At 44.2% G+C, this 24,057-nt stretch overlaps 1 protein-coding gene across 24 annotated transcripts in view; it reads right to left on the bottom strand.

Annotated features, from left to right (window-relative positions):
* Nucleotides 1-24,057, bottom strand: part of KALRN (kalirin RhoGEF kinase) — a 621,535-nt gene that overhangs the window by 280,816 nt on the left and 316,662 nt on the right. For all 24 annotated transcript variants that reach the window (XM_081025698.1, XM_081025722.1, XM_081025696.1 and 21 more), the window contains exon 11: nucleotides 7,786-7,977. In XM_081025698.1, coding sequence (XP_080881824.1) covers nucleotides 7,786-7,977 — 192 coding nt within the window. The remainder of the gene's footprint in view (nucleotides 1-7,785; nucleotides 7,978-24,057) is intronic.

Here is a 24,057-nt window from a genome sequence, read left to right as displayed (position 1 = left end):
ATACCAGGTTTTATATTAATTTTATATTAATAAAGGGAAGCACAGTAAGAGGTAAAGAATCAAGTATACACTAGATGCAGCTTGATGGAGTGTTTAGCAGCCTGATAAGAAAAGTCTTCCTTCAAGAAGATATTAATAAAATGTCAAAATTGCTAGTGATTGAAGAAATTTGTCTCCAAGATAGGGAAGGACATTACAGCACCAGAGACAACGGGTTAGTGACATCTTTTTCTATTCTCCCTTCTATAAACAAAACAAAACAAAACAAAACAAAAAACGTCCAGAGGAAAAGGAGCTCTTAAATGGAATTGATATTTACTGAGGATAATTCTTGATTCTGCCCTTGTCTGGCTAGTTTTGTAACCAAGGGAAAACTACTTTATTTCAGTTACTTCACCTTTAAAATGAAGTGTGTGTGTGTGTGTGTGTGTGTGTGTGTGTACACACTTGTATGTGTGGTTTCTCTAGCTTGTCTCTAAAATCTCTTCCAGTTCTAACATGCCACGGTTTCTCTTCAAAGCTGACGTAAAGAAGTCAGTACCAGAAATAACCTCTCTAAACTGAACAACTGCAGTCACAACTTTGACGTCAGGACATCTAAAGTCCAGAGAGTACAGCACCAACTCAAGGATCGCTGCGATACCTAGTTAAGACATTTACAACCTGGAAAGCTTGAGTGGCAATCCACTTGAAATTCATGAGACCACACGGACAGTCACTCCCTGGTGGCAGCAAGCTTTAATTGCAGGCTCGGAGGCATAAAGTGGACAGAAATAAACCTCAGTGTCACTAAATTATGAGGAAGGCTCAATATTCCATTTCTTAGGCTGTAATTTTCCTACTATCTGAATGTCCTGTGGATCTCCTTCTGTACATGTGTCCATCTGATTTATCCCTGGAGAGCATGCGAGACTGCTTTGAAAAGAATCCAAATCAGAGAGCCACTTCTATTACTAATTTACTACACCAGGCAGCCAATGAGACCCAGTCAGAATGATTTCCTACTTCAAACTACTATACACCAATGATTGCTAGAACTAGGAAAAATTGTGGAGTGAGTGAGGGAGCTTGGTAGAAGCTACCACGTTTTTGTTTGTTTGTTTGTTTTCCCCCTACTGTTCCTCATTTTGGTTTCTCTCCCCTCGGGTAATCCTCATTACCTTTTGCTTGTCTGGTATCTAACATGTTAGCACTGCACCTTCTCCATCAACCCACCTGCTCCCCAGAAAGAGTCTCATGTTTCAGCCATTTCCAGACCCCGTCTTCTTGACCCAATGTACCTGCACTGCGACTCCTTCTTGCAGGGTCCTGCCCTCTGCTTGGCAATGCTGCTATGCTTTATGTGTTCATCAAGTCCATGCCGATATGCTTTATGGGGTCTTTCTCTCAGAGGGCACATACAGTTGGGGCCCAAAACACCTCCATCCAAAAAGAATGGGCCTAATTTGAGAATTTCCAGAACCTTGGCAGGGGTGGAGTTAAAGGAGAACTTCTTTCAGTGCCCTACATAAGGTTTGCTTTCACAGTGAAACCAGTGAATTCAGGAGAGGCCAACCCACAGACTGTCCTGCCCACAAGACTCTCCTGTTTGCTTAGTGGGACAGCCTGAGAAAACGGCAATGGAAAAAGGCAGGAAGGGGAAAGAGGGAACAAGGAAGGGAGAAACCAGGCGGTTTGTAGAAATAATGAGGCTTAAGGATGAGTGATTAAGAAAAGAGCTAATTTGACTCCATCACCTTCTCCTGCTGTTTGGCTGTTCCATTTGCACAGCTCCAGCTGCCACTGTGCTGATATAGTTGTGTGACTCCTAGAGATGTCAAAAGGAGCACCAGTTCCACAAGGTGAAGAGATCGTTGTTTGATTTGGTATTCACTACCCACTTTTCTTTCTTAAATAAACACTGTGACAGTTTGGCAATTGAAGTAGAAGATGAAGTTGTTTTGTTCTTGAGGCTATTATTCCTTTCGAAGACATTTAGTTTTGGTTCTACAGTGGGTAGGTAGAGGAGCATGTGTACATGTGAGTGTCTGGGGTGTGTGTGCGCGTGTGAGCTGCTTTGAGCAGGTAATAGCTTGGAAGAATGATTTCAGAAGGTTAGAAACAAATGAAAATGGGCATTTAATTAAGCTGTGTAATAAAGGGCTGAGGTGATTATCTTGGCCACATTCCTTAGTTAATTTGACTCTCATATTATTACTACAAAAATATCTAAAATTGGATATTTTGAAAGCCCAGCAATTACAGCATTTCCATGGAAACACAGCAAAGAAAGAGAACTGTGTTGGGACAATCTCTGCAGTGCAGATGACACTTATACAAATGTATTTTCCCTGGACAAAGAATGTGAGGACTTGGGTAAATGCTTCTCCCTACCTTCTCCCTAGCTCTCCAGACCAGCAAACAGCCAGCTGCCTTCTTGTCTCCAGGCAGAAAGAAGACATTTGAAAGTTCAGCACAATATATACTAATAGTAGAGGCTCTGAATCTATAAGATGGTCCCAAGCACACGCTTGTCACCTTTCTTCATTACATATCTCTTCTAAGTAGGCAGGAAAAGGTTTATTTTGGTAAAATAACATTATTGGGATTGTTCCTGATTTTCAATAAAAAATATCATTGAGGAAGATGTATAAAACAAACCAAAACAAATGCAAAGGAAAATTAAATCACCTACAACATGCTTAACTTTGTTGTATATTTTTTTCTAGTCTTTCTTCTATGCATATGATCAAAACTGTGGTCATGCTCGATATGCAGTTTTTGATGTATCATATTACAAGCCCTTTCTCGTGCCAATTAATGATGTTTGGCAATGTGATTTATAATGACTGTATAGTATTTCACTATACACATGCATCGTGGTTTGCTTAATGAATCACCCAACATGGAAAATTTAGATGATTTCTAATTACTCAAGATTATGAATAACACTGCAATGAAATGGTTAGAAGGTTTTAACCCTCCATCCAGACTCCTATGGTTGCCAAGAATTCACAGAGCAGGGCCAACAGGATTACGTAGACTCTACAATCTCCAGAATAAATGAGCCTAGAGGATATTTTTTTCATCTCTTCCTTCTGTTTCCACTTTGATCCTAATTAGAATAAATCTTTTGATGTAGGAAGCAGGCAAAAGTTAAATTATGAACTTCAGCCTGGGGAATCATAGGAAGTCTAGGTTAAATCATTTATAAAGAAGGATATTCAGTTCCTGCTCAGAAATCTCTTAGAAAGGGGGTTTTAATTCCTTCAAAATTACATCCTACAATGAATGACATGCTATTACACACTGGCACTAATGCAAAAAGTTAGCAAATAATTGTAGGTAGGTAGAAAAGAAGAAAGAAAAGAAAGGAGGAAAAAAGGAAGGCGTTAACCATAACTAGGCAAGAAGGATCTACGTATGACAATATTTTCCAGTAACCCTAATGCCACCCAAAGCCACTTTGGTAAAACTGAGCAGAAGATCATCCTTCCACCCACTCTATTTACTGTAAGAGGAAAAAGTAACCATAGCAACTCAAAATTCCCTAACAGACTTAAAGACTTGGCCACAAAACTTGCCTTGAGTTGAAACCCAGAAGTTTGCCGATAGAGTCAAGAGGAAGGAGTCAAGAGTTACTAGGCCCGGGATCAAATAGGACCCACACTTACCCCGGTTTGAGGGATGGTGTGTCTTGAGAGGTACTGAACAGAATACGGACAGATCAAACCACAGGAGTTCTCCTTCATGAGAACATCCAAGAATGCTCACTTTTGCCAACTTAGTTCATTTCTGCCTGCTATTCAGAGCCTGGAGGAAAGCCCCACAGCACTTCCGCTTCTCCACCTCTACCCCTTTTATGCAGATTGCCTATAGAGTTCAAGTGAAGAAACTCGAGTAGATGAAAGATGTGACTGAATGGGCTTTCCCTCTCCCCCGCTTTTTTCTTTTTTTAAAAGAAATGACTGGCTTCCCATTCTCAAGGCAACCTGCTCTATATTTATTCAGCATCTCTATGTATCCGACATAGTGACAGAAATGTACAGTAGAATCTATATCTACACATCCAAACCCGCATGTGTACTCTACATAGGAGCCCTTGGAATTCAATGAAGCAGAGCCAATGAGCTCAGTGTGACCTCAGCACCACGGATGAGGTACGCACTGATGAGTGCTCTAGTCCAGTCTAGGTGGGAAGCTGGAAGCCCTGGGGAAGAATCGCAAGGAAAAATGATGCCAGAGGTGAGTCCTCGAGTTCCTTATTAAGTTTACTGTAGAGATGCTCTAAGGATACATCTGGGAGGGAGTTTATTCTACTAGGGAAAAAAAAATTGGTGTCAGTATTGTACTACTTGATTTTGTAATAATCATCATAATAAGTATCACAAAGTAATAGAGAGTAGGTGATTTTCCCAAAGGCATGCAGCAGGCCTTGTGAAAATCTAGAGCTGGAAATCAGATGTCCCTGATCTTGCTGTACTTAATGAGTGTGTGTAACACACATGTGTGCATGTATGCACATATACATATGTATATACAGGTGTGTATACATATGGCATAGGTGTGCACATCCATACACACGTGTCTTATTCTCTGCTTTTCCCAAAGGGGGCCTCAGACTACTGGGGGTAGGAAGGTGACTGAGAGGGAGCATGTAGCTATAAACTCCTGCTGGATGGCTCAGATAAATAGCTTCTCCATGACAGCCCCTCAGAATGATGCTTTTCTTTCCATCCTGGACAACAGTCACAATCTGTGTGGTCTGAAAGTTGCAGATCTCTTGAACAGAAGGATCCTCACAAGCACACACCCATTCGCATCCAGGCAGGACTGCTCCTAATTTCTCTTACATTTTGGGATCCCGAGAAAAGAGACTATGCTATTTTCTGACAGCCTCCTGTTTGAATAAATTCCCTGGTGGAGAAAACCCCTCCCAGTCTCTACGTTTTGGCCTTCATGTGAAAGCCTGTGTCGCAAAGGAGAAAAAGCGTGGGCTTTGGAGTCAGAAAGATCTGGGATCAATTCCTACATTTACCACATCCTAGCTACAAGTCCCTGGGCAAATTAGTAACTTCTCTGATCTGTAAAACTGGAATAAAAAGTGACAATTCTCATGGCTATTGATTAGATAGATAGTAGCACATAGTAGGAGCTAAATACATTGTAGTTCCTGTTCTTCATCTGCCCCCAGAATTGTGCTGCTCCCCTTAGCACTATTTCACGTGAGTGTGATTTTATAAGCTGAGTCTCAGTGTGAAAACAAGTCTCAGGTTCAAATAGGACCAAGCTTAACAAGGTTTGAGACATATGAGGGTAAACAGTGGTGAATCCAGCCCTGACTATTCCTATCTCCCATACCCCCAAGCCTGTCAACACTTTCTAAGCTAAGGTCTCCCCTCCCCATCAAGCTCTTGCTTTGGAGTTTGAAGATATAAAAAGGAAAAAGAAGAAGGAAGAAGAGCAGAGGAGAGGAGCAGGTAGAAAAGAAAAAGGGAGAACAGGAGGGTGTGGGGTACTGGTTAAGAACAGGAGCGCAGCATTTAGGAAAATGGGTAAGATCTTTGCTGCACTACTAAGAGGCTCTGTAACCTTAGACAAGTTCTTTTATGAGCCTCAGGTTCCCCATTTGAAAATATGGTTAATAAGACCTCTATTGTAAGACTACCATGAGGGTTACATGAGACGGAATATGTGTCTGGCAATTAGTAGGTACCCAATTAAAAAAAGAAAAAACACTAGCTAATATACATTAAGTGCTTACAATGGACTAAACTTCGGCTAGGTAACCTGAATTACTTCAGGCTTAATTGCTATTATTATTAATTATCATGATTGTCAACATCAAATAGAGGAGAAGAAGAAAGGAACCTTGAATTCACATTAGAACCATAAGGGGCCATAGGGCTACCAAGCCCAAGTGCACAATTTTATATATGAGGAGACCCAGGGCCAGGGACATGGTGATTTGCACAAGCTCACATGGTTCTAGAGCAGCGAAATCTGGGCGAGAATCCCAGTCTCCTAGTTCCATGTACAGAAGGCGAGCGATGTAGCTAGAAAGGGGTCCTAGAACCATTGTCACCTTCTTTTTTTATTATTGGTGAAGGGGAACAGGACTTTATTGGTGAACAGTGTGCACTTCCGGGACTTTTCCAAGTCAAGTTGTTGTCCTTTCAGTCTTAGTTGTGGAGGGCGCAGCTCAGCTCCAGGTCCAGTCGCCATTTCTAGTTGCAGGGGGCGCAGCCCACCATCCCCTGCGGGACTTCAGGAGTCGAACCAGCAACCTTGTGGTTGAGAGCCCACTGGCCCATGTGGGAATCAAACCGGCAGCCTTCAGAGTTAGGAGAACGGAGCTCCAACCGCCTGAGCCACCGGGCCGGCCCCATTGCGTCTTTTGAGGAATGGTACTTCCGTGGAAACTGATCTTATCCAGCAGCACCCTGGTCAGCCAGCACCCCTACAGCCCTCACAAGGAATATGACTCCTGTGTTTTCATGCTCCATCCCAACACCCGCGGGCTCATAATTAAAGGAGAATACATGCCTCTGGCTTCTAAAACCATTGTTAAGAATTGGGGGAGCCACAAGCAAGCAGACAACCAGGCAGGAAAACCTGGATTAAGGCTAATCCTCTTGCTTTACAGGCACTCAGTTTCTGTGGGTCCCAAGGAAAGGAAGCAGATCCAGCTTCAGGGAGCTTGCCAGACCTTCATCTGCCTGGAGAATCTCAGTTTGGAAAACATTATCTTTTCAGGTTTTTCGCTGAGAGGCACTGCAATGATTTGCATCCAATCCCACAAAATGTCAGAAAGCCTGTGTAGTAACAACCAGGCTTCTTAATGCATTTCAAGTTTCAAAAATCAACTTAATTAAGTAGGGTTAATTTTTTTTTTCCTGAGCAGTAAACTTTAATTAATACTCCATTACAATGAATTCCTGGGGGAGCACACGCCTGCTTGGACCTAATGAGTTCATCTGCCAAGGGTGTTATTATAGAAGATGCTAAATGTGCTTCCTCACTGGCCACTTAATTTCAGAGTGCCCCACATTAATCAGGAATGATAAACAACTGCAGGTCTGCAAGCCTCCTCCTCTGTATGGGTCCCTCTGCCCTGCCAACAACGTAACATACTGCCTCTCCTGTCCCCACTTTGTGACGATTCAGGGCCAGATGTAAGCCCAGCTCACGTCCTCCTGCGTGGAGGGCACCTCTCCCTTCCTTCACTAGCTATCACTCCACCATCAGGCGAGGTGAGGACCCACTCACTTTACTATCACCCTATGGCAGACCTCACTGAGAAGATGCAATCCTTTTTAAAAAATAAAATAAAATAAAAACAACACACATATGCAAACTCTGTATGTTCCTTGGCAGCAAAGAGGATCAAAGTTGTGCAGGACTCTGATTCCTGACAGGAAACAGCAACCAAGAGCAACTGGGTGTGGGTTAGGAAGGGAATCTCTGATCCTCTTCATTTCCTCTTACAGTGACTATTTCTACACCAGGGATTCCCAAATTTCTCCAGCTGCTGACTGAACGCACCAGCAGACTCCCCAAACCATCTGCCTCCGTGGTCCCCTGCTCCTTAGAGGTCAGGAGGAAACTTTGCCCCATATTGCATGAGACCTACACACAGGTTATAAGAAGCAAAGTGTTAATACCATCAGTCTCAGGAGGCTCGCAATGCCCAGACCGTCCAGGACCCTAGGCATACCTAGAGGGCCATTTTACGAGGAAACTGGCCTGTCCCTCGCCAGCACAAATCATCCCAGCCGATGCCCCTTGTCCACCAGCTGCCCTTACCTCTTTTGTGTGCGTGTGGAAGGAGACAGACATGTCCAGGAGAAGCTTTCGCTGCTCCACCCGGCGCACGAAGTCTTGGATCCGTACCTCCAGGTGTCGAGCCGCCTTGTAAATCTCCTCGGGGTCACATTCCCCCGTCTGAGCGAGCTGCTCTGCTGCTTCTAGGAGCTTGTCTGCATTGGTGTACGTATTCTGCCGGCAACAACAGTGAGGGAAAGTCAACTTGCAGTCACGAATGGAGCTTTGCGCCTTCCCCCAGCCCACCCGAGGCTGCCCGGAGCTGGAGCGCAGGGCGTGGGCTGAGCTGACAGCTCCCTGATCTGGCACAGCGAGCTGAGTGGAGCCTGCCCGCCCACCTCGCAGCAAGCTAGCAGCCTGCTCGGCAGCTTGGCACCAGCGGGCACTAGCTAGGTGCCTCCTTTGTCCCTGGGATTTCTCAGAGGTGCAGCACCCCTGGAGAGAAACAAGGAGACGTGCGAGACTCCCCATTCCCCATCCAGTCCCTCACCCTTCCACCCTTACAAAGATCCATCATTGCCCTCACATCTCAGGCTGTAAACTGACAGGCTGGGGGATACCTCATCCACAGACCGGCTGGGTGTCTAGTGAGAACACTAGAGAAACAAGCACTGGGAGACTTGCTTGACTCCCCGCCCAAGTTCCTCGTAACTACCAGTGTTTATCTTTTGGAACAGAGCTATCTCTTAGGAGGGGAAGGGGCCAGCGACTCGGGAGCTGACAGAAGGAAGCAGCCAGAGTGCACGCGGGGATGCAGGCTAGTGCCCGCGTGCCCAGGGAAGGCTTACTGCTTGCAGCAAGGGTAGGAAGGAGTCTGGGGGTCTGCTTATTGTAAGCGACTGCGTGACATGCCCATCCACGCACACACGCTCCTTAACCCCTCGCTGAACACACTATCGTGGTCTCCAGAACGTTTTTAAAAGACAACCAACTTATGATTATTATTCATCAGGATGGAAGGCACCGCCTTTATAATATCTATTCCATACATGCCATAGATACAACATTTCCTCAGCAGGTTTCTCTTAAAAAACATCTCCTGATAGTCACTGACTTGGAGCTAGTGACTCACGTGTACATTGTATTTCTTAATATCCCTATTGTCATACAATGCCCTAGAGAGTGGTGAACAAGTGGTTACTGGTGACGACTTGAATCTGGGAGCAGGAACAGTCGGTATCAGAGGCAAAGCAAATGGAGAACTGACCTGGGTTTCTGAGCAATGGCTGGACGGTTCTTCACTTTGCTCAGGGAGCAAAGTAAACTCCCTGGCCTCCAGTCACCTGGGAGGTTTTCGGACTCACCTGAAGACCTGGGTGTTCAGGGTTGAATGGTGTCCCTTCTAAATTCGTATGTTAAAGTTCTACCCCCCAGTACCTGAGAATGTGCCATTATTTGGAAACCGAGTCACTGTAATTAGTTAAGATCGAGTCATGGTGAAATAGGATGGACCCCTAATTCAGTAGGACTGGTGTCTTTACAAAAAGAACGCCATGTGAAGACACACACACACACACACACACACACACACACACACGCACGCACGGAGAATGCCGTGTGAAGATGAAGGCAGAGGGTGGGGCGATATATCTGCAAGCCAGGGAATGACAAAGATTGCCAGCAAAACACCAGAAGGTAAGAGAGATACATGGAGCAGATTCTCCCTCACACCCCTCCAAAAGAACCAACCGTCCTGGCACCTTGATCTTGGACTTCCAGCCTCCAGAATCGCGAGACAATACGTTTCCGTGTCTAAGCTACCCAGTTAGGGCAGCCTTAGCAAACTAATAGACTGGGGTGGAACCTTTTCGCGTCTGTCGACGCAGCCTCTTGACTGTTCTGGAGAAGATGGGGAGGCCTTCAGCAAATACTCGTCATGACTGTAAGGGACACCAAGAATGCCCCAGAGGATCCTTAAGGCATGCTGTCTGCAAAGCGACTGCACAAGGCAAACACTGTCCCAAATCAGGTGAGGTGGGGGTGGGCATGGGGCTGAAAAGGAAGCAAAATTGTTTGGCTCCGTCTGGGGAATTCATGGACCAACAGATGATCCTTGTGTGAAGGAAGAGACTTTGCCACTAGTTGAATAAAGGTATGTCAATTCTGAAAGCAAATGTAGGGAGGTACTCAGAGTCATGATGGAAACACGGGGAGAGACGAGCAATGACAGGCAGGCGGACCATTGCAGCTGTGGGGCAGGTTAAGGACAGTTGTTATGGGGCTGCCCATAGCTTCTAGCAAATATACTCAGAGCTGATAGGAGGGAGAATTTTCAGGAACCTCTCCAATCTTCCACTTTAAACTTTAGGGAATATCAGGAAACCCCAAAGAAACCTAGATGTTGTGACTTTGTATTTTCTAGCCGAGAAATAAAAATTTGTGGCAAAGCCAAAGCAAGCCTGCATTCAAATTAAGTCTGGGACCAGTAAAGCAAAACTGAAGTGCCACTGTATCGGGTGGACAGCTTTGTCCCAGTTGTCCCAGGACTTTGCTGTTTTTTGGTTTTTTTTTAAAGATTTTTTGGGGGAAGGAGAACAGGACTACTATTGGGGAATAGTGTGTACTTCCAGGCCTTTTTTCCAAGTCAAGTTGTTGTCCTTTCAGTCTTAGTTGTGGAGGGCACAGCTCAGCTCCAGGTCTAGTTGCAGGGGGCGCTGCCCACCATCCCTTGTGGGAGTCGAACCGGCAACCTTCGGAGTTAGGAGCATGGAGCTCTAACCGCCTGAGCCACCGGGCCACCCTAGGACTTTGCTGGTTTTAGCCCCAGAAGTCCTGCATCCCAGAAAGCCTGTCAGTCCTGGGCCAGTTGTGATGGCTGCTCACCCTAACACACACTCAACGCTGTGGATATCTCCTGATATCTCAGGAGTACAGATCTATATACACAATGTATGCTGCTTTAAAGGAGGATAAAACCATGCTTAAGGGAAATACTATGATAACACGTAAAAAGGGCCAAGCACACAAACATAGATAATTAGGGGTTAACGTTTCTTGACATGATATAGGTGCTGAGAAGGTGCATGATATAGGTGCATGAGATATAAAAACTGAGAATAATAGCTAAAGATGATTAAATATTTTTCACACTCCAAGGACCATTCTAAAGGTTTATATGCATATTAACTCATTTAATCGCCACAATAACCCTCCACAGTTAATACAGCCACCAGCCCCATTTTACAGATAAAGAAACTGAGGCACAAAGAATTTCTGACCAAGGTCGCCTGTCTCATAAGTGGTAGAACAAAGACTAAAATCTTGTTTTCTGGCTTGAGGGCCCAAGCTCCAAACCATTACACTATCCTGTCAATGAAGAGGGCCTTGCATGACATGTTAAGGTGTTTTATTCCCAAGTTTTGGGAAGCTACTGAGCAGTTATGAGTAGAAGAGGGGTATGCCTGGAGTACAGTGTATAGAGACACCACCCTGCCTCTTACACAGAGTGAAGGCAGAAGCCTGAGGATGGGATGATTTAGCAGAGAAGGTGGAGGGCTTCTCACAGACAGGACTCTCTCTCTTTTGGCCCACGGTACTTTGTTTAACCCATACCACAGCCACCATCATGCTCACAGTAACAGAGTGCTTCCACAGGGATCTTCCTCCTGGTTTGCATGCTCCTGAAAGGTACATTTCACGTCTCATTCATCTTTGGTTCTCCATACCAGGCACCGTAGCTGGTATGCAATAGGCACTCACTGAATATTTGCTGAACAAACAAGACTCAGAGATGGGAGTGAGCACTACATGTTTGCATAAGTTGAATCAACCTGGTTAAAATTGAAGAGTGGCGGGAAATTACATTGGATAAAGCAGGGAAGACTAGATAACAGATTTCATAGAGAGAAAGGGACAATACAGACAGGTGGGAGGGACAATACAGACAATTCTGAGGTGGGAGGGCAATGGGGTCAGCGGTAAAAGCCAGACTCCCTGCTCTACCTGCTACCAGGCCTCCGCCCCATCACTACCAGAAAGAGCTTCTAAAATCCAGACCCAGTCACACCTCTCTTCCATTTAAAACTGTCCAGTGGCTTCCCACTGCCTTTGGGGTAAAATATCTTAGCGTGGCATGCAAGGCCTTTCTTCATCTGATACCTCCTTTCCCCTTTAGCTTCAACTCACATCACTCCCCTACAAACAGCCTGTGAAATAAATAGCTTACACTCCCAGAAACTCATTGCACTGAACCTTGCCTCTGTGCTTCTGCCTGAGATGGCCTGCCCCTACTTCTCTGCTTGACCAACTCTTACTTCCCTTTTAAGACCCAGTCCAGGCTTCCTTCAGGAAGCCAACCTTTATATCCACTTTCCACTCAAGGCTGGCTTAGGAGTGCCCTTTGGGTCCCCCAGAGTGAGCCGTGTTGACCCCCTCCACGGTACCCGTCCTATTCTAGTGCAAATGTTTGCCTTTCTCATCCACTTAGGGGCAGAAAATGTCTTTCACCTCTTTCCCTTTGTGCATGGCACCAAGCAAATATTCCGTAAGTATTTAGTGAACTAATAAAGACCACATCAATCCCCATGAATCCTAATATTCAATTCTCGGCCTTCATCAAACACCTGGTACAGACTGCGTACCGTAAATCATGTTCAATGTTCAATCCTGTTTGGTTTCTTCTACCTCCTGGCACAGTCTTGAAATAGGAATGTGCTAGAGACTATCAACTAGAGCTTTATTGAACCATACACTGATGCCTGTCGTTGCCCCAAATTGGGGCAGAGATCACAACAGGCTTCTGCCTACCATCTGACCAAATCGACAACAGTTTGTGCCCCAGAGCCAGAGTTCAGTCTCAATTCTGAGAGTAGTTTTTAGGCATTCTTTGGTTTCCCAGCCTCTGAGCCTCAGCCTTGGACTTGATCCCTTACCAACATTTCCCAACTAATATGCCCCACATGGGTTATGAGTGCTGAATACCAATCCCTCAGTCCTTGGGACTTTTAAGCAGGGACTCTGGTAGCCAGAGCCTCGGAGTCAGAGATTTGAGCTGCAGTTCCTGCTCTTCCCTCCCCAACCCCCATCCCTATGTCAATAAGGTAAATTGCTCTAAATAATTCAGCCCTGAAGTCTACCTTCCATTCCCCCTACTGAGCCTTTGCCCTTTTTTGCTTTCTCCTCAGGGAAGAAAAAGAGCATTCTGGGATAAATTGTCTATAAAAATACAGGCATCCCAACAAACACAAGTATGGTTTCACGTCCCTGGACCGCAGCAGAGGATACAGGGCTTTTGAAAGGCAAGGGGTGGAAGAGGCTGTGAATGAATACACTTCTGGTGTCAAGAGGTGACTTCCTAGATAATATGGAGTCGGCAACCTTTGCTTTACACTCTGTGGATGAGGACGGGTAAGTGTTAGAAGTCTTATTATTTAAAAGAGGTAGTGTGGACTGGTGAACATGACTACCAGATGACCAGGAAAGAACTCCTTTTCTGATAATTATTTTTCCTGGCTGGCATGGCTGGAACCAATGGGCAGCGAGAAGAAAGGAGCAAACGTACACAAGCATTAAAGTTAAAGGACATGGAAGTGCAGGTACAGGGGATGGTACAGACTTGTCTCCGGATCTTGACGTTAGTGAATGGCAGGCAAATCAAGGTAATACCTGAAACCTTACAGTTGAATAATACTTGACAGTTCACAAATAAATCTCTTTTACCTTCTTTCTTTACCCAATCTGGGGCAGATCTGCAGAGAATCCACCTGTGTGTGAGGAAACTACCTGACACTGGGAAAGAACCACCTGAAAGGATTAGAGGTAATGGCAACTTGTACTCACACAGGGCTAGTGCCTGTTCCCACCTGGCAGACTGAAAAACCTCATGATTCACAAGATATGGGGTAGAGTACTCAGAAGAATATTGCCTCAGTAGGGGTAAATAATTAGCCTTAGACTGAGCACTGCTCTGGTCTCACCTAACAAATTTTAAAAGAAAGACCTGAAAATATCAAACTTTCTTCAAGTAATTTAACTGTGTCCCAGAAAAAAGCTTAAAAATATTATAGAAATACAGAAATATTTAGCAACCAACAAAGTAAAATTCAGATGTGTTATCTAGTAAAAAATTAGCAGGCATGTTTACAAAGAAATAGGAAAATATAACCTCTAATGAGGAGAAAAAAATCAATCAAAACTGACATAGATGTTAAAATTAACAGATAGGGAATTAAAAATAGTTATTATAGGGCCAGCCCTGTGGCTCAGGCAGTTAGAGCTCCATGCTCCTAACTCCGAAGGCTGCCGGTTCGATTCCCACATGGGCCAGTGGGCTCTCAACCACAAGGTTGACAGTTCAATTCCTCGAGTCCCGCAAAGGATGGTGGGCTCCACCCCCTGCAACTAAGATTGAACATGGCACCTTGAGCTGAGCTGCCTACCGGATGGCTCAGTTGGTTGGAATGTGTCCTCTCAACTACAAGGTCGCCGGTTTCTACTCCAGCAAGAGATGGTGGGCTGTGCCCCCTGCAACTAGAAATGGCAACTGGACCTGGAGCTGAGCTGCACCTTCCACAACTAAGACTGAAAGGACAACAACTTGAAGCTGAGCTGCACCCTCCACAACTAAGACTGAAAGGACAACAACTTGAAGCTGAACGGCACCCTCCACAACTAAGATTGAAAGGACAACAACTTGACTTGGAAAAAAGTCCTGGAAGTACACATTGTTCCCCAATAAAGTCCTGTTCCCCTTCCCCCAATAAAATCTTTAAAAAAATAGTTATTATAACAATTTCATATGTTCAAAGAGTTATGTAGAAAAATAGAAGACATAAATAAAAAGACCTTGCACTTCTAGAGATGAAAAATATATTGGATGGTATCAACAGCAGGTTAGACATTGCAGAAGAAAAGATTATGGAACTTGAGAATGTAGCAATAGAAAGAATTCAAAATGAAATGCTGAGATAAAAAAAGAATTTTAAAAAATGAAGCATTAGTGAATTGTGGGACAACTTTAAGCAGGCTAATATACGTTAACTGAAATCCCTAAAGGAAGGAAGGAGTAGAAAAAAAGATTTGAAGAAAAAAATGACCAAAATGGTTCCAAACTTAATGAAAACTATAAATCCACAGATCCAAGAAACTCAACAAACCCTCAATGCAAGAATCATGAGGAAACACCAAGGCACATAAAAATCAAATCAAATAGAGTATGTGTGGGGGAAATGAAAAGGAAATCTTAAAAGTGACCAAAGGAAAAATGACATGTTGTACGCAAAGGAACAAAGATAAAGATGACAGCAGACTGCTCAACAGAAACAATGCAAGCAAGAAAACAGTGAAGCAACATTTTAAAAACCAATAAAAAACTGTCAACCTAGAGTTCTATGCAAAGCACAAAAATTTTTCAAAAACAAAGGTGAAATAAAGACATTTTAAGGCATACAAAAGCTGAAAGAGTTCTTCACTAGCAGACTTGAATGACAAGAAATGTTAAAAGAAATCCTTCAGGAAGACAAAAATGTTAACAGAGAGATATGCAGATCCACACACAGGAATGAAAAGCACTGGAAATTCTAACTATATGAGTAAATTTATAAGATTTTTTCTTATTATTTAAATTTCTTTAAAAGATAAATGTTTAAACAAAAATAATTAATATGTACTGTGGGGTTTACAGCACATATATAAGAAAAGCATAGAACAACAATATCACAAAGGCCAGGAAGGGAGAAATAGAAGTATACTATTGCAAGGTTCTTATACTGTTATATAAGGTATCATAATATCATTTGAATGTGAACTGTTATAAATTGGTAACCCATTCTATAAACCCTAAAGTAACCATTAAAGTAACAAAATAGTTACAGCTAATAAGCTAACAAAAGAGATAAAATGGAATCATAAAAATATTCAATTAATCCAAAAAGGAAGAAAGAGAAAAAGTAACAAAGAATAGATGAAACAAATAGCAAAAAAATGACAAAAATAGATTTACACTTAAACATATCAATAATCACATTAAATGTAAATTGTCTAAATACCACAATCAAAAGACAGAGATTGTCAAATTGGATAAAAAGGTAAGTCCCAACCATTTGCTGTCTGCAATAAATGCACTTCAAATGCAAAGACACAAATAGGTTAAATGTAAAACGATAGACAAAATATAGTATGATAACACTTATCAAAAGAAAGCTGGGGTGGCTATATCAATATTAGGCATAGTATATTTCAGAGCAAATACATTACCAGGGGAAAAGAAGGTATTTCATGATTATAAAGGGGTGAATTCATGAAGAGGATATAATAATCCTACATGTTTATACACCGAATAACAAAGTTCAAAACACATGAAGCAACCTGATAAATTTACAAGGAGAAATAGACAAATCCACAATTACAGAGATTTAATGACCCCTCTCAATCAAACAAGTAGACAAGACGTTAGTAAGAATGTAGGAGATTTCAAAACTCTCAGTCAACTTAACCTAACTGAAATTTATAGAACACGCCACACAACAACAGCAGAACACACATTGTCTCCAAGTGCTCACTGAACATTTGCCAACATAAACCATATTCTGGGTCATAAAACAAGTCTAAAGAAATTTAAAAAAATATGAATCATGAAATATTTTCTCTGATCATAACATAATTAAATTATAAATCAATAGTAGAAATATCTCTGCAAAATCCTCGGAATCAGAAAATAACACATTTCTAAATAATCCAAGGTCTAAGAAGGCAGTATCAGTTTACCAGATGTCTACAGTGTGCTAGGTATTGTGTTAGGCTCTTTATATACAGTAGCTCTAAATTTGGGGATCAATCATAAACTAGGTATTAATTAACTTCATTTTATAAATGAGAAAACCAAGTCTCAAAGAGGAAAAGTAAGATGTTGAAGAATGTTACATAGCTAGAAAATGGCAGGCCATGTCTCTCTGAGTGTAACCTCCAGGCTTCATTGAACAATGAACCTCCCTAAGACCCAACGTAAAATCTCCATTTCCTCTGCTTCTCTGTTACTTTGCATTATACTCATTCTTATGCCTTTGATTTTTAAGTTACAACACTGTAATTGTTCATTTGCAACTGCCATTTTTCTTTTTTGGAATGCTCTTCCAATGTGTACACGTTGACTTTAGAGAGAACTACATTCTCCTTGAAGGAAACAGTCCCATCTTACTCATTTTTTCTATCTCAGCTACTCATTGAGGTACAGTAGGCACAGTGCTCTCCTTTCAATATGCACTCAGCCAAAAGACTCTGTAGCCCAGCCTCTTGTCAGCATAACACTTGGAAATGGATGTTTACCTTATCTCCTAATATAGGTAGTTTCCAGTTTAAGAATGAGCAGTGATCCAAAAGTTCCTTTGTAAGCTTATTTAGCACTGGGAATGTATTTTCCATGTAAATGGAAGTTAGAGTCCCAGGAATATAAAAGGAAATTCAGTTGAGTATATAATAACTTTAAAATACTGATATAGCACATCATGTACAATCAGCCAAATTTTATACCTAGGGGATATAGGAAATGCTTTTCAGTTTTCATCCTGGAGCAGCAAGCACACACTTCTCCTCCATCTGCTGGCTCTGGCAGGGGAGGCCGGGTTGGACTCTGGCAATGGCAAAGTGGTCTTTGGTGGAAGAGGTGGGAAGGAAAGGAGGAAACTACTTCTTGGTACCAGTGATTGGTTAACCCATCACAATACACCTGCTGGAAGGACATCTTCCTAGGTGTCCCGAACAAGGGAAGAAACAATAGCTGCCTCCATTAGGGCAATCTGTCTGTCCACACACGGAGTGTCTAATGAGGAGTCCCGATCAAATGCTCCTTAATTGGAGAACTGTCTGTACAAAACTTCAGTCTACTAATTGGGACTGATACCAAAAATAATCACAGCAGATGCTGCTACATCCTCACACAAACAGTTTGGGTGCTGAAATTATCTCTGGGAACCTAAACACGGCTTTACCACATTTACATATGCAATCAGCACCTCTGCCATTCTTACATACGTCTCTACTGGCGAGAGAGCATTTTCCTCTCTAAAATGCTTCAGCACCTTTTTCTGTTAATGACAAATGGTATATTTTCAGAACTCTACATTTTTTTTTTTTTTTAGATTTTATTGGGGAAGGGGAACAGGACTTTATTGGGGAACAGTGTGTACTTCCAGGCCTTTTTTCCAAGTCAAGTTGTTGTCCTTTCAATCTTAGTTGTGGAGGGTGCTGTTCAGCTTCAAGTTGTTGTCCTTTCAGTCTTAGTTGTGGAGGGCGCAGCTCAGCTCCAGGTCCAGTTGCCGTTTCTAGTTGCAGGGGGCGCAGCCCACCATCCCTTGGGGGGAGTCGAACCGGCAACCTTGTGTTTGAGAGGACGCGCTCCAACCAACTGAGCCATCCGGGAACTCAGTGGCAGCTCAGCTCAAGGTGCCATGTTCAGTCTTAGTTGCAGGAGGTGGAGTCCACCATCCCTTGTGGGACTGGAGGAATTGAACTGGCAACCTTGTGGTTGAGAGCCCACTGGCCCATGTGGGAATCGAACCGGCAGCCTTCGCAGTTAGGAGCATGGAGCTCTAACTGCCTGAGCCACCGGGCCAGCCCAGAACTCTACATTTTTTAAAGTAGTTTTATTTTCCTACAGTCTAAATTTTATGTGTTTAAGAATATACCTAAGGTTAGGAATTCTGAGAAAAGAATAGCAGTTGTTGTTCGAGAGGGTGTTCTCGCTTTTACTGATTCCTTTTGTTTCCTTTTAATCCTCACTAACCCTCTTCATTCACATGTTATGCTTTAAAGGAACTTTCATGTATTTCCTCTCAGCTGTAGGCTGGAAGCTGACTATCTGGTCACTCTCAGGCAAGAGAGTAAAAGAAAAAATGAGAATTAACTGTTAGCATGTTATCTATCTAATATAGTAATAAGGACAGCATAGAAACACCTCGTTTGGGGACCAAAAGACAGAGTCAATCTTAGAGGTTGCCAATATAGGTTACTGTCGGAAGCCATAGAAATCCCCAGGCCTTGCCTAGGCAGAACTTCCTGGTCACAAAACCCAAAGCCCGCGCGCGCCAAACCCAGAGCCCGCGCGCGCCAAACCCAGAGCCTGCCCATTTCCTTGTACCTCATATGGCATCGCCCTGTCCTAGCCTATCAGCCCGCGACAAGTACCTCGCCACCCTATGACATAGCATATCCCACCCCCATCTGACATAGCTATATATATAACCCGCCATCGTAATAAAATTTTGAGGCTTGATCAGATCCCTGTCTTGCCTCCATTCTTCGCGTCTCCTGTCTCCCCTTTTTTTTTCATCCTCAACAGGTTTCTTCCCCTCGTCCCACGTTGTATTGTCCTGCCGGTCGGGACATTTTGGCGCCCAACGTGGGGCCCGAGGTACGAAGATTCTATGAGGACACCTACTCTGGAAACCGCCGCGGCCCCCCCCCCCCTCCCTGAGCCTCCACGGGCTGGCTTCTTTCGAGCCCACGCAGTTTTCACTCGTGGGACAAGACTCGAGGGCCTCCCCGGCGCGAGTGTGGCTTGTTTCGAGCCCGTAAGGGACAAGACTCGACAGCCCCCTCGGCAGTAAAAAGGCTCGTTTGGAGTTCACGAGGTATTCACCCGTAAGAAAAGACTCCAAGTTTGCCCGACGTTGGAGTAGCCGCCCAGCGAAGGACGAGAGATTGGTGAGTAGGTGATTGACATGGGACAGGAGTTGAGTTCACATGAACTCTTCCTTAAGGGTATTAAGGAATCTCTCAAGATGCGGAGAGTTAAGGCTAGAAAAAAAGATTTACGTGAGTTTTTCAGTTTTGTCTCTGATATCTGCCCCTGGTTCCCCCAAGAAGGAACGATTGATCAAAAATATTGGAAGAGAGTTGGAGACTGTTTTAATGATTACTATCGGGTTTTTGGACCCAACAAGGTCCCTGTATCGGCATTCTCATATTGGAATCTGATTAATGATATCCTAAAAATACATTCCTCAGACCCAGATGTTAGAGAGATCTTACAGACAGGGGAAACAGTCCTAAAAGAGAGTTCCCGCCCTCCTTCTGTCTGCCAATCTGTTTCAATAGACATGCCAGAGGAACCTAAAAAACAAGCTGATAATCAGGAAGCCTCTGCCTTAGAGAATCACCCATTAAAAGACCCCCCTAAAATCTACCCTTCCCTTTTGGCCTTTAATAATCAGGACCAGCTCTCCCCAAGAGACCAGATAGATTTAGAGGAACAAGCTGCCCGCTATAATAAAAAAGAAGATCCCTGGGGCCTCGCCGCGCCAACCTTGCGCGCCCCTTCACAAAAAATACATACCCCTCCCCCTTATGTCCCCCCTCAGGAACTCCCAACATTCTATGACCCAGTCTTAAACCCAAACCCACCCCTATTCCCTCAAGACACCCTAGTTCAAAACACCCCATCCTTAACCGATCCCATTAGGCAGGCAAAAATATCTTTAACCCAAGAAATTTCTTCTCTTAGAGAGACACTCCAACAAAAACGCGAACATATGCAACTCCTAAAGGAGCTGCATGCCCTTGAAAAAGAACTTAAAACCTTAATGCCTAACCAAAACCCTGAAAAACCTCAAAAAGGCCCAATACTTAATAAAAAGACCCTAATGACCTTTCCAGTTACCCGCAGCCAAAACCGTGGCCCACCCTCTCAAGAGGATACAATGGAAGAGACTGACAATGAACCCCCCGACTCTCATAATCCCCCCTCGGCCGATGAGGCCTCTGACACAGAAGACCCAGAAGATAACACTCCCAACTCCAATGATCCCACTGGCCAAAAATATCACCGGCTAGGCATCAAACATATTAAAGATTTAAAAGGTGCAGTAAGCTCTTATGGCCCGACAGCGCCCTACACCTTGGCAATTCTTGAAGGTCTCAGTGACCGTTGGCTCACACCCAATGATTGGTTTAAATTAGCTCGTGCCACCCTTTCTGGGGGGGACCACGTCCTCTGGCACACAGAGTTTAAAGAAAACTGCCGAGAGATAGCACAGCGCAATAGTGAAAATAGAACAACAAGATCATGGACTCGGGATAAATTACTAGGAGAAAAACCCTATCATACCAATGAAATCCAGGCAACTTTTCCCCCGGGGCTGTTAGCTCAAATTCAGAACGCTGGTCTCAAGGCGTGGCGCCGCCTACCTCCAAGAGGCTCCGCTACCACCTCCCTGGCAAAGATTCGTCAGGGCCCCGAGGAGCCATATTGTGAGTTTATCAGCAGACTCACCGACGCCGCCGAACGGTTGGTCGGAGAAGGCGAGAACGACAGCGCCTTTGTTAAACATTTAGCCTATGAAAATGCTAACCCCACTTGCCAGGCAACCATTCGCCCCCACCGTGGAGGCAACCTTGCTGACTACATTAAACTATGCTCAGGGGTTGGAGCCTCCCATACCTTGGGACTCGCTATCGGAGCCGCCCTCCGAGACTTTGCCTCAAACAAGCCTCCTAATCAACAATCTAGGTTATGTTTCTCCTGTAAACAACCTGGACACTTTAGTCGAGATTGCCCAATAAAAAATAGAGGTCCACAACCCCAAAATTCATCACAGCCCCCACCGACACCCTCCAGACCAATGCCTTCCACCGTGTGCCCAAGATGTCGACGGGGCAAACATTGGGCCTCTGATTGTTATTCTAAAACAGATATTGAAGGTATCCCCCTTTCCAGGAAACCGGGAAACCCCAGTCGGGGCCAGCCCCTGGCCCCTCCATCGGGACACAACCTAGGGGCTGTCAGGTTTGTTCCCCAACAACCAAGTCCTCAGATCCTCCCAGCTCAAGTGTCGGTTCCCTCCACCGGGCTACCCCCGGAAGCGCAGGACTGGACCTCTGTGCCGCCGCCGACTCGATACTAACCCCAGACCAAGGGGTCCAACTCGTTCCCACCACCACGACGGGACCTATGCCCCCGGAAACATTTGGACTTATATTGGGACGGGGCAGCTCTTCCCTCGCCGGCCTGAATATAATCCCAGGAGTCATAGATAATGATTATACAGGACTCATACAACTCTTAGCCTCGGCCCCTCTGGGCCCTGTATCCATAGTAAAAGGCCAAAGGATAGCACAGCTTGTGCTTCTCCCATTAGACACCTCTAATAAACAATATCTGACACCAAAGAGACGGGAGTCCGCCTTCGGCTCCTCAGATGCCTATTGGATACAACAGGTCACTTTAGAGAGGCCACTTTTAACCCTGTACTTAGATGGAAAAAAATTTCAAGGTTTAATAGACACGGGAGCGGACGCAACAGTCATCTCAGATAGATACTGGCCTTCAACATGGCCCTCTAAAGCCTCATATACCCATCTACAGGGCATAGGACAATCAGCCAATCCCAGACAAAGCTCTAAAATACTCTCATGGGAAGACGAAGAGGGCAATACTGGTAAGGTCCAGCCATATATTATTTCTGGAATTCCCATTAATCTGTGGGGCCGTGATATCCTATCACAACTCAAACTTATCATGTGCAGCCCCAACGAAATAGTTGCTCAACAGATGCTTAACCAAGGCTATCTCCCTGGACAGGGACTGGGAAAAGCTGGTCAAGGGATAAAAAATCCCCTCTCTATAAAGCCCAACCCTAACCGACAAGGATTAGGCAGTCAGGATTTTTCCTAGCGGCCATTGATCCTCCTGCACCCCATGCGGAGAAGATAAAATGGAAAGATAATTCCCCCGTTTGGGTGGACCAATGGCCACTACCTGAGGAAAAGTTGTCCGCAGCTTCTCGGTTAGTGCAGGAACAATTAGCGGCAGGACATATAGAACCAACTACTTCGCCATGGAATACACCCATTTTTGTTATTAAAAAGAAGTCTGGGTCTTGGCGCCTCCTTCAGGATCTCAGAGAAATTAATAAAACCATGTTCTCCATGGGAGCCCTCCAACCAGGCCTCCCTTCCCCGACAGCTATCCCAGCTAACTATCACAAGATTATTATAGACCTTAAAGATTGTTTCTTTACCATTCCTTTACACCCCCTGGACAGAGAGCGTTTCGCATTTAGCCTGCCTGTAACCAACTTCAAGGGTCCTATGCAGCGCTTTCAGTGGAAAGTCCTCCCACAAGGCATGGCCAATAGTCCTACCCTATGCCAAAAATTTGTGGCACAAGCTGTGGATCCTGTTAGAACACAATGGCCCACTATTTATATTATTCATTATATGGACGATATCCTTCTAGCAGGAAAGACCACCACAGAGGTACTCCAATGCTGCCAACACTTAACTCACAATCTTACCACTTATGGACTCCAACTTGCCCCCAATAAGATCCAGCTCAAAGACCCCTACTACTATCTGGGATTTGAGCTACATAATCAGTCCATAACCACCCAAAAAGTCCAACTTAAAACTAGTCATTTATACACTTTACATGACTTTCAAAAATTTTTGGGAGATATTAACTGGCTTCGACCATACTTAAGGCTCACTACAGGAGACCTCAAGCCCCTCTTTGATATTCTTCAGGGAGACTCAGACCCTCTCTCCCCTCGAGAGCTGTCGCCTGAGGCAAAGGGCTCTCTTCAATTACTAGAAAAGGCAATTCAACAACAACAAGTCACCTTTCTATCATACAAACAGCCCTTCTCCCTCATTATTTGTGCAACCCCTCATACACCTACTGGGGTCTTATGGCAAGATAATCCCCTCTTCTGGGTTCATTTACCCTCCTCCCCGTCTAAGGTCCTAGTCACATACCCATCCCTGGTAGTCAAACTTATTAAGATAGGAAGAGAAAAAAGCCGACAACACTTTGGCAGGGACCCTGATCAGCTCATTCTCCCCTACACTAAAGAACAGCTTAATTGGCTAACCCAAAATAACGATGACTGGATCATTTCCCTTACATCATTTCAGGGCAAGATAGATAATCATTATCCCCCTAATAAACTCCTACAGTTCTCCAGACTACATCCCTTTGTTTTTCCAAAGATAACAGCCACTAAACCATTACAAAATGCCGCCTTGGTTTTCACGGATGGGTCTTCTTCTGGCGTAGCAGCATATGTCATTAACTCACAAAGATTTCAGGTGCAGTCTCCATTTCAGTCTGCCCAACTTGTTGAACTTTATGCCGTTATAAAAGTGTTTAAAAAACTACAGGAGTCACCCTTTAACTTGTACACTGATAGTGCCTATATCGCCCTGTCTGTGCCCCAACTAGAAACAGTGCCATATATCAAGCCCTCTACCAGCGCTGCCAAACTTTTTCAACAACTACAACATCTCATACTACAAAGACAGACCCCATTTTTCCTTAGTCAT

Source organism: Rhinolophus hipposideros (genome assembly GCF_964194185.1).
Source record: "Rhinolophus hipposideros genome assembly, chromosome: 2".
Lineage (NCBI taxonomy): Eukaryota > Metazoa > Chordata > Mammalia > Chiroptera > Rhinolophidae > Rhinolophus > Rhinolophus hipposideros.
This window is presented reverse-complemented; position numbering and strand designations above follow the sequence as displayed.